The 11,457-nt window shown below is 41.6% G+C and overlaps 2 protein-coding genes across 2 annotated transcripts; both read right to left on the reverse strand.

Annotated features, from left to right (window-relative positions):
• Nucleotides 1–497: 497 nt before the first annotated feature.
• LOC306982267 (uncharacterized protein) lies at nt 498–2,053 on the reverse strand. The gene is made up of 2 exons (XM_079582140.1): nt 1,708–2,053; nt 498–1,594 (listed from the first exon to the last, which is right to left on the reverse strand). Exons 1-2 carry the CDS (start codon nt 2,018–2,020, stop codon nt 582–584), a joined length of 1,326 nt encoding a protein of 441 aa, XP_079438266.1. The 5' UTR covers nt 2,021–2,053; the 3' UTR covers nt 498–581.
• Nucleotides 2,045–7,534, reverse strand: LOC306960006 (putative bromodomain-containing protein 10; the record flags this gene model as incomplete). The annotated part of the gene is made up of 9 exons (XM_079552264.1): nt 7,246–7,534; nt 6,291–6,938; nt 5,872–6,069; nt 4,312–5,801; nt 4,182–4,237; nt 4,014–4,103; nt 3,810–3,925; nt 3,546–3,718; nt 2,045–3,474 (listed from the first exon to the last, which is right to left on the reverse strand). Coding segments are annotated over exons 2-9 (4,194 nt in total), but the record flags the coding sequence as incomplete, so codon positions are not given.
• Between the last annotated feature and the right edge of the window lie 3,923 nt (nt 7,535–11,457).

The raw sequence follows: 11,457 nt of genomic DNA on the forward strand, positions 1-11,457 counted from the left end.
ATAATAAAACACCAAAGTTGAGTCCTACCATTCAATCCAAAAGCATCACCAAACATAAAAACAATGCAGTTCACTTACATCTTACAAAATTGCTGTTCCATAAAATAGAATGAAAGTCTAAATTAAGTTGGAACAACTGTAGATCACACAATGCACAAGATGGAACCCAATGACAGTAAGCATAAGGTGCAAAAGAGCAATTAATTGTCAGATATAGGTTAGTTCTGCAAAGGTGGAACAGCAATTCCGCCATCTCAAGTGCAACAGAGTAAATCATTTGTCCAGTTGTGGTTCCATAGTGAACTCTCGCACTGAGCAGAATTCAAAACAGCATCAAGGCTGTTGCATCTCAGAGCAGCTTAGCTGCAACAGGACTATGCATCCTTAAGAATGAAGTCTGAATTAAGTGTTTTTCCTTTGCTGGGGGAGTCAATGACTGGACGGTGGGTGACAGTTTTTCTGTAAGGGTGTGGTTGAGATGCCGTTTCACGTGTAACAGATGACAATGTCGGTGACATGTGAGACAAAGAGAAGGCAAATGATGTTGTAGTGGTAGATGCAAAACAGTGGAAGCCTCAGGCTCAACATTGTCTATTATTGGAAGGGTGGAGGTTATGGAGGCCTTCTGTAGTACTTTCAATATTGGCACTCTGCAAAGAGGGACACCTTTCTACAGTTTTATTAATTAGAGATGTACTTGAGCCATGTACTGCAGAGACTATGGAACTTGTCACTGCAGTGGCTTGTAATGAGGGAGCTACAGTTGGTGTGCATGCTACAAAAGAAGATCTAAGAGCTGGCACAGAAGACAGTCTAGTTACAGACTGGAGAACAGTGGCTTGGTTCACATCTAGAAATGGTACAGTGACTTCCCTAACACTTGTAGCAGGCAACTGTTGTGGTACATTACTTCCCACGGTCAAAACATGCCTGCCTGGACCCAATTCATTGGGTGTTGCCATAAAATGAGCGTTATTAAGAACAATATGTGCCCCACCTGGAAGAGGCATGGACGTACTGATTACTATTGGCTGCTGGACTGTGCCTGTAGTAGATGTGTTGGTATGTGTTTGTGCTAATAAGCCCTTATGGCCCTCAGTGATTTCAGTAGACCTGGGCAAGGCGAAAGAAACCTGAGATTTTGTGAACGCAAGTGATGGTAAAGATGTTTTGTCAAAACCAGCACTTGCATTTGATATAAATAAGCTATTTAGATGCTTACTTTGAGAGCTTGGAGTTGCTAATGGTTTTGAGAAGCTTTGTGATGGATAAAAGTTTGAGTTGCTGGATATCATAATGGTTGAAAAATTATTTTTTTTCTTTACAGCAGATAAAGGATAGGGACTTGGCTTCCCTGGTTGGGAAATCTTAGATACTGGAGAAATCTCAAGATGCTTTGAACTGTGGAGCGATGAGGCAGGAACAGTAAATCCTCTTGAGATGACATTGGAATTTGTGATGGCAGGTTGGGCGATGAAGGGCATCATTTGGTCTGCCTCTCTGCATTTGGAAGATTGTATTTGAACAGCAGTGTTCTGTGCGATTGTGGTGGCAATCAGACATGGGACCTGGACAGAAGTATCAGAAGATGTTCCTGTAGAGTAAAAAAAAAATAATACACATAAAAAAATCCATTAACATGTATTTTTGATACAACTCTTTATATTTAAAATATAAGTTATAAATGAAAAAGGAAAACAAACATACCTGAAGATACAAAGACAGCCTTGTCCTTAAGCAGTGACACAGGGTTGACAGTGCGCAAAGTGTTGCTAACCATCTTCTGAGTGGATAGCGTCTCCGTCAGTTCCTTTATTGGCCCTGCAATTGTAGCCTGCTTCAGGGTGGCACTGGAGAGTTGTATTGGCAAGGACACCTTTGCTGCAGGTAGTGTTTTGGTACTATGCACATTGACATCATAGGAAGAGGGACTAATCCTAACCAACTTCTCACTTTGTGATCTGTTATCTTCATTTGTCTTATCTGCACGAGGCTTGCTGACACCGTCTACAGCAGTCATGCTTGGAGATGTAAACAAGTGACTGAACGATTGAGGACAGGACTTGTTGGGATTTGTTACTGATGTGTATCCACTCAAAGCAGTAAATGCTTGACATTTGGTTGGGCTTAAAGACTGACTAATATCCTGACTGAAGGAGATGCTGGTTGTCTTAGCACAAGTTGTAACTTTGGTATTGGATTTTAGTGATTGAATACGGCTTTGTGTTTGGTCTGAGCCAGTTGTCACTGCTAAAGTTGCATCAGAAGACAAAAGAGGGGGAGTTTTGGGAACTACATATACTTGAAATTGGGGAGAAGCTGTTATGACAGGACTTTTGGATAAACAAGGATGATCAGAAGATTTTTTAACTTTAACAATCCCTGTATTTCCTCCTCTAGTTGTTACAAGAATTGACTGTGATTCTCTGATACACACAGTCTTAAGCTCTTGTTTAGAGTCTGTGGACATACGATGACTTGAAGGTATAGAGGTGATAGCTGAATAATTTGGAGTACACTGCCATGTTCTAGTTTGAATATCACAATGTTGTGTCAAATTGGACCTTGCAGCATTACTAGCAATCTGTTGTGACTTGGGAAAACAAGGAATGTCACTTAAAGATGAACTTGTGTCTGTTCGGCCAATATTCTTTGAAGGTGGCACTTGCTGAACATGGATCGTGTTTTCAGGAATGGGAAAACCAGAAAAATTGGTAGACGTGCCTAACATGGTGTCAGTCTTTGAATTAAGATTATCTTTAGACTGTTGTAAAAAAAATGTTCCATTGGCTTTGTGAAGAATAATGTCGGAAGGAAGAATGATAACTTGCTGTGGTCTTATTTCTTCACATCTCTTTGAGCTGCTAACAGAAGGATTCTGTGACGTATGGCCAGTATAAAACACTTGGGTGGATTCTTTCAAAGATTCTGCAGTTTTAGATATTGATACCACAGGAAGAGGCAATGCTACACTGTCCGTGACTGGTCGTTTTGGTGACGGTTCAGAGTTGTTGTTTAGCTTTTGCTGTGAATTCTTTGGTGGACCAGATGAAGAGTCATTTACTTTTAGTCGATCGGTGCTTTCAGTGGAGACCATAGTTCTTTTTCTTTCCAGATTTAAATTGTCGATTTCCAAGGGATAAGCGGGTTGTTTCATTAAGGTCACCTTGTCCCCAACATTCTTAACCAGCAGGGTTGGGATAGGTGTGTAGTTTTTTGGTTTTCCACCTGCAGCATGAAGCGAGCTAGGTTCAGATATTGGAACAGTATGCAATTGAAAATTTGTTGTCAATGAAGAGTTTGAATGGCCATGTTTCACTGATTGACGACTCAGTTCGAATTCACATGTAATCTTTGAGGTGTCAGAGTGACCTAAATTGTCATCTGTGGCATACAGTGGTTTATGCTGATTGTAACTTATGCGAGTCATAGGCCTCACTGTGGCCAGCTCAGTCGATAACTCCTTTACAGCTTCTGGAAATATAAAGAGTAAACAGATTCAGTCTCACAGGCGTGGTTAACAACTTGCTAACTTAATTGATTACCTCCAAGTCCAAGTGGAAATATGTGTTCTGGATCCTCATGTCCTGATTGTCTGAACTGTTCCAACAGCAACCCCAAATCTCCATCATCTGATGATGAAATGGACTCTTCACGCACAAAGTTGCAATATTCTGGGTGATTTCTGAAGACATCACACTCCTTCTTTAAACGTAGCCTGCATTATATAGGTGACAAACATCATGAAACAGTCACATGGATTTGCATGCTTTCTGGAACATAGTACAATTGTATTAATTTCTTTAAACCTGTTTCTTTGATAAGCTTTGATCAGTTTAGGTTCCCATGGCATAAGCTCATTCAATAGTCTGATTAAAGTGCTGTGAAGATCTTTGACTGCTTCTCTTCTGTTATACCGCTGATTCTGTTCGAGAAATTAAAAACAGTGATGACATTTTCTTGAGAAATTATTAAACAATACTTTACATAAATGGGAAAAATAAGCTGCCTACTAATTTCTTTTTTGCGCTCTCAAGGTCATCAAGCTCATCCTCAGTCTTGTTTATTAACTCACGCAAGTCGTCAAGATTGGTGCAGACCAACTAAAACAAGAAAAGGAAATAAATATGTAATAACTATTTAAGTAGTTTATCATCTACATTTCCTTAATTTATTTCAACCTTAAAAGCTGGCTCCAACTGGTCTTCTTTACTCTCCGAAGAGTTAAGAGCTTTGCCTGATAAAAATTTAATATGTGTATCATCACAGATCAGAATAAAACATAGTGGGTATTTTACATTCTTTACCAACCTTGTATGTGTTTTTTCTTCTCAGCTTTCCTCTTAATTGCAATTAATCTATTTGACACTGGCTTGGGGGCGTCAGGTTGAGAGGGCCTCCTGCGCCGCCGGTTGTGTTTAGGTTTTATCCACAGCTTTTTTTCTTTCTTTTTCCCTTGTCCTTCTTTGATAGTCGAGCTTTTGTCCTTTACTCTCTCCTCACAAGACGTGTGTGAGAGTTTTGAAGGCAACTGTGTTGAAAGCTCCAAGGATCCAGGGCAGCACTGATACTGCTTCAATTTAACACTGCTGATTATGTTTTGACCATAGGAAGCTTTTGGGTCCTTTTGTGTTGTAGTTGGAGTTGTGATCCAAATTTTTTGTAATGTGGAAACAGTCACTGAGCCTGCAGGCGATCTTCCTGTGTAGCAATGCTCCCCAATACTGAGGCGGTGCTCTTGTAGCTCGCTCTCATCTTTGAGACACAATGAATTGTCTGTTTCTTTTAATTCTTTAAGTCTTTTTGTTTTCAGTTCAGTCAGTTCACCCTCCATTGGAGTAATTAAAATACGTTTCCTAAAAGGCGCTGACATCTGAGCTAAGTTCGTGTCTGGATCTACTTTTGACTCATCTCTGTCGACCTCATCATTTGATTTTAAGGAAATCTGCTTCACCTCCTCTCCGTCAATACTTTCTGTTTCCGTTTTAATGCACTTCTTTGTTTTTTGTGATTTGTCATCAAAACTAGTCCCAAAAACTCTACTTGTCTCACTTACAATATCTTCTAATTTGTGGAGTTTTTCAACTTTTTTCACTAAAACAGAAGCAAGGGAAATAGAAGGGGGTGTACAAGGACTTTGACAGTATATTCTGAGATCTGCTCCACAGAAGTGTGGAAAGTGTATATACGCATTCTCTTTGCTGTCATATCCCAAAATTGACTCCCTACATTCATGAATAGGCTGGGCCAACACAGCGTTTTGTATATCCCTCTGTGTTTCGTACACATGGTCACACAAGCCCTTCAAAAGCCAAACACGTTGGTAAAAAGGCAGCATATGAAAGGCTTTTGCCTCCAAAGGACTGATCTCTCCTAGAACACTGAAAAACTGGTGGCACAGACCAAGTTGCTCAGCCTGAGATGCCTGATGATTGGATGCACCCACAGATTGATACCAGAACTTAACCCGCTGCCTGAGTTCAGACTCCCAGCGTTTGTAAGGCATCACTGGGCGCCGGTGCAAAGTAGACCTCCTCTGTGGTGGAGAGAGCAAAGATGACATGATCTTGGACAAGAGAAAGCTGCAGCGAGGCATTAGCAGACACCGCTCAAGTTCAAAATAAACAATCTCTGGGAGGTTAAGAGCAGTCTGAGCCAAACAGAGGAAGTGTCCTATTGCTGGCAGTTCCCAAAGGGTCTCCACATTGTGAGGGGATGCCTGTGACAACAAATTCTTCTCCCACTCATCAGTCTCTTTTGCTGACATTTCTTCTGCCTCTTTCTTTTCAAGCTCACGTTGTCTGCAAAAATTATAAAGAAGATACATTTTCAAATGATGGCGCCATTACATATTTTTCTGCAATTACAAACCTTTTCTCTTCCTTGGCCTTGTGTTGCTCTTCGACCCTCAGAGTTTGCACCATTATTGATTCGTGTCCACCAACAGTCAGTGTTTTTAAACAACGGGAAGTCTGTCTCCTCCTAGTGGAAGATGTGGAGACGCATTCCTCTCCAACAGCAAAACGTCCTTTGGATGTCACTGCAAGAGTTGTTTTCTCGCGTAATTTCCTAAGCACCAAAAAATGCATGAAGAAAAAAAAAGAAATGGGCGCTGCAGTCAGTCAATAATCAAACAAACAAACAAACAAACAAACCAACCGATTGGTTATTTTCATTTCAAGAAGATATAATTTTTGTCAGATTATTTTATTTTTATTTCTATTCAACAGTGTGAAGTCTGATTGTATTTAGAAAATTGATGTGATATGATACAGTCAATTGTCACTAACCTGGATAGTAGTGTTAGCTTCTGCTCTAACATAATTTCCAATTTCTGTGCCTGTTTGGACAGCCAATGATCCACTCCATGGTAGCGATAACAGTTCTCCAACATTAGCCTGAAGTCGGCAACAAACTCCGTTATCGTCTCATACTCTTTATTAATAAACTTTTCCTCCATTCTGCATAGGCATATGGACTGCATGACATGAGCCTGACTCTCGCTACAAACCCCCCCAATGCCATATTGCGTTTCCTGATTTCTAATTGGTTGCAAGAATAGGCTGGTTATTACTTTGTGTTTGTCTGTGAGGAATTCATTGAATATCCTATAGGCTTGCTGAACCTCATAGTCCATTTCTTCTTCGATGTGTTTCGCGTCTGATGCTATGCAGACCTCTGGCAATGAGATGTCACTGTTTGAGAAGTCTGACAGACCATCGTTGCTGAGTCCACGGTGGTCATCCTCATCTAAAACACCATCACCATCATCATGACAGTGTAAAGTCTCAACTCCATGGCTAGTGTTGTGTTCTTCTGGTAATGAGGAAAGACTTGTCATCCAATGGGGAACTGTGTTACTTAAAAATGGCTCTTGAGCTTGATGTGTGAAGTCTGACGATATTTCATCTGTCATTGGCTTTTGATCCATCTTGCACCTAGAGCAACAAAGAGGGTGCAATCACAAAGGTTCTTACATAGTTATAATAATAATAATAATTCATGTCCAGCGTCTGTATTTATGATGATAAAAAGAAAATGCTTTCATGTGATAATGAAGGAAGATTGTTATGTAATTATATAGCATGTAAACATCATTTTCCCCCATGGAATCTAAATGATCAACTAGCTTCAACTTAGCTTTAGCTGTTGGAATGCGCAACAAAGTTTTGTAGAAATAAAATATAAAATAAAACAAGCGATGACAAGAGGAAAGTCTCAGATGTTAAAACCACAGTAGCCTACCTTATTCTCAATGCAGCTTTAACATGCACCACACGAGATAGCGCTAAGCGAACTTAGCATGGTCGGCAAACAGCTTAGTACTGTTTCCAGGTTGGGGCCTCCAACGACTGACTTGGTTACACATGACGGATAATGTGGCAACAAATAGACAAAAAGTTATGCAGACATCTCACACCACACCGGCGAGGTACCTGAACGCAGGCTTGAGATGGCACTGAATGTCCGTCCAACAATTGTACGTTACACTCACAATTTTAGTGAGTTACAGCGAGTTTGACAATCGCATTATTGGTTGCTTTTTAGCCAGGGTTTTTGTTTTGTTTTTGTTTTTTTGCCTAGCTCACAAACTCTCATGACGCTGCGTGGATTCCAAAAACCTCACTGTATTCGCTCGCGGAACATGATCGGTCGGTGCTCGCGCACTCCTGAGGCAAATTGTGACGTCACTTCCTCCCGTCTTTCGTTTCGGTCTTTTTTCCCCCAGCCACAAATATTTAATACACGTAACGTTATTTTAAGTTTTACAATACTCTTTGTGTTGATCAGATTTGGTTTTATTTTTTGCAAACACATGTTGAACAAATTAAAATGACAAACTGGTTACAAAGTCAATGTTTTGAAGTGGTCATCACGAAGTCCTGATCTCAAGCCAGTTGAAAATGTATGGGCAGAGATGAAAAGGCACGTGCACGCAAGGTGGCCTACATATTGTGCGAAGCTTGTGGAAGGAAGTCCAAAACGTTTGAACCAATTCATACAGTAAAGGCAATGCTACCAAATATTAATGAAATGTGGAAACTTTTGATTTAGTAAAAAGTAATAAACCCGTGTAGAAAATCGTATCTCTCCTTCTTCTGGCGTTTAGCAAATAGAAATGCTTCTTTAAATTCTAATTGACCTTAAAATTAAAAAAATATAACGCAGGTTAATTATTTCATTGATTCATTTATTTTTTCCTTTATTTTGGGCAAAGGCATATCAACATAGGCTACATCTTAACGGTCTGTGTATTCTCTCAGTCGTACAAGCGTTGTCCATCTTCTCCTAGCCTACTCTGTTTTTGAAATGTCGGACGTTTCGCCTCTCATCCAAAAGGCTTTGTCAGCGCACTAAGGTTCAGCTCAGAAAAAGACCACAGGGAGGAGTTCAGCTTGGCTTACTCCCTTCCCTCTATTAACAGCTATTCTCACCTGTAGGTAAACATCTTTATAATCAAAAGACTTTGAAATTCTAAGTCCTATCAACCTAAATCATACCTACATTTCAGTCTTGACGACCGTAATCTCAGTTTATCACTGCTAATTACCTGCCTATTGATCTGTCCTGGGCTGAGTTTCAGCCTTATGTACATGACATGGGGCCATAAGAGATTTCTGTGCACTGGAGAAAGATCAAATCGAAGTCCTCCATTCCTGTTCATGGAGGGGTTCTCCTTCTACAAAAACTGCTTCTTTGACTCCTCGTTCAAACCAACGTTTTTCTTTAGCTAAAATGTTAACCTCTCTGTCCTCAAAGGAGTGGTTGGTGGCTTTGAGGTGGAGGTGAACAGCAGACTGAGGGCCACTTGTGCTTTCCCTGCGGTGTTGACAACGCCTCTTCTGTAACATAAACTTATTTGGTTTCTCCAATGTAACGTTCTTTGCATTCCTCTTCTTTGCAACAAATGGAATAAATCACATTGCTTTGGTTGTGGCTCTGCATTTTGTCTTTGGGATGAACAATTTTTTGTCTATTAGCAACCCCGTGAACTGCTATCTTAACGTGGTGGGGTTGTTTGAGTGCCCGAATGATCCGAGGATCTATGTTGTCTGGGGTTTTATGTCCCTGTTAGGGTCTCCAATGGCAAACAGGTCTAAGGTGACGGGTCAGACTACGAGCAGTTCAAAAGACTCTTATGGACGTACAACATACAAGGACCGTGACGTCGCCTGGTATGGCACAACCGGGGCCTCTCACCATTGTCTCGGCCTACGGGCCCAACATCGGTGCAGAGTACCCAGCCTTCTTGGACTCCATTGTTCTACTGGGGGACTTCAACGCCCACATGGGTAACAACAGTGAGACCTGGATGGGAGAGATCGGTAAGAACGGCCTCCCCGATCTGAACCCGATGTTCTGTTATTGAACTTCTGTGCTAGTCGCGGTTTGTCCATAACAAACACCATGTTTGAACACAAGGGTGTCCATAAGAGCACGTGGCACAAGGACACCCTAGGCAGGAGGTCGATGATCGACTTTGTAGTTGTGTCATCTGATCTCCGGCCGCGTGTCTCAGACACTCGGGTGAAGAGAGGGGCGGAGCTGTCCAGGTCGTGGCACACTGATCCAGCTCTTTACCCTTCGTCGGGTGCTTGAGGGTTCGTGGGAGTTAGACCACCAGTCCACATGTGTTTTGTGGATCTGGAGAAAGCGTTCGACCGTGTCCCTCGTGGTGCCCTGTGGGGGGTGCTCCGGGAGTATGGGGTCCGGGGCCCTCTGCTAAGGGCTGTCCGTTCCCTGTACGACCGCAGCAGGAGCTTGGTTTGCATTGCTGGCAATAAGTCAGACCTGTTCCCGGTGCGTGTTGGTCTCCACTAGGGCTGCCCTTTGTCACCGGTTCTGTTCATAACCTTTATGGACAGAATTCCTAGGCGCAGCCAGGGGCAGGAGGGTGTCTGGTTTGGGAGCCTCAGGATCTCATCTCTGCTGTTTGCGGACGATGTTGTTCTGTTGGCTTCAACAAATCAGGACCTTAAGCGCGCTCTGGGGCGGTTTGCAGCCGAGTGTGTAACGGCTGGGATGAGGATCAGCACCTCCAAATCTGAGGCCATGGTTCTCCACCGGAAAAAGGTGGTTTCCCTTCTTCAGGTCGGTGGGGAGTCCTTGCCTCAAGTGGAGGAGTTCAAGTATCTCGGGATCTTGTTCACGAGTGGGGGACGGATGGAGCGTGAGATCAACAGACGGATCGGTGCGGCTTCATCAGTGATGCGGTCGCTGTATCGGTCTGTCGTGGTGAAGAGGGAGCTGAGTCGGGGCAAAGCTCTCGATTTACCAATCGATCTACGTTCCCACTCTCACCGATGGTCATGAGATTTGGGTAATGACCGAAAGGACAAGATCGTGGATACAAGCGGTTGAAATGAGTTTCCTTCGCAGGGTGGCTGGGCACACCCTTCGAGATCGGGTGAGGAGCTCAGTTACCCGGGAGGAGCTGGAGTTACCTTTTTTCTTTTTTAATTCTTTTTGTTAAAGTTTTTTTAAAAACAAGTAGGTCTATACAAATAAAAAAGGGAGGTGGGGAGGGGGTAGGCGAGGGGGTGTCATTCATCCATTCCCTATTGACTCATTTGTCTGCTTGAACTTGTTAAAGCACTCCAGAAACGGATCCCATATAGAATGATAATCACCTTCCCTTTAAATTCGAACTTGATTTTTTACAATTGAATGTGCTTCATTACGTCATGCAACAAATTGATATTAGTCCATGACCAGATATCGGTACTGCAAAGCTGGCAAAGGCTATCATTGATTTTTAAGTATAGTCCATGTCTGAGGTTATTATTTTTGTATGATAGCCTTCTCAGAGTGTCAGAATGTAGGTTTTTAGGAGTAATCAATGATGAGAAATTGAAATGGAAGTCACACATATCTTATGTAAGAGATATAATTTGTAAAAACATTGTCATTTTGAGTTTTGTAAAGTTTATGTTTAATTACAAGGAAATGAGGATCCTATATAGGCTAATTCTTCATTTTGCCATATTTGAAAGAAAGAAAGAAAGAAAGAAAGAAAGAAAGAAAGAAAGAAAGAAAGAAAGAAAGAAAGAAAGAAAGAAAGAAAGAAAGAAAGAAAGAAAGAAAGAAAGAGGCAAGGTTTTTTTCTTCATCACTCCTGTTCCTCCTGTCATGGAACGTGTTATTGTTTTGTCTGATGGATTGTTGTTGTGGCATCCCGTGTTACATTACCATGAAAATAGAATATAAATGAAATGAAAAAAGTTCTAGCTGAGGCATGGGAACTATTTGAGTGCAAAAACTAAACATTTTGGGGGGAATTAATAGCCTATTCTGTAACTAAATAATATCAATGTATTCTCCATCTCTGACCCGATATGTTGTTCAGTTTGTCTAAATACACATATGCGTCATCTCATTATACACTGTAAGGCCCCCGTGATTTTATGTCATGAGTGCAGTTTGGGTTTTCAAAGTTTTTATCAGCCCCATGCCACG

The sequence above is a fragment of the Gobius niger genome (assembly GCF_951799975.1).
Source record: "Gobius niger genome assembly, chromosome: 2".
Taxonomy (NCBI): domain Eukaryota; kingdom Metazoa; phylum Chordata; class Actinopteri; order Gobiiformes; family Gobiidae; genus Gobius; species Gobius niger.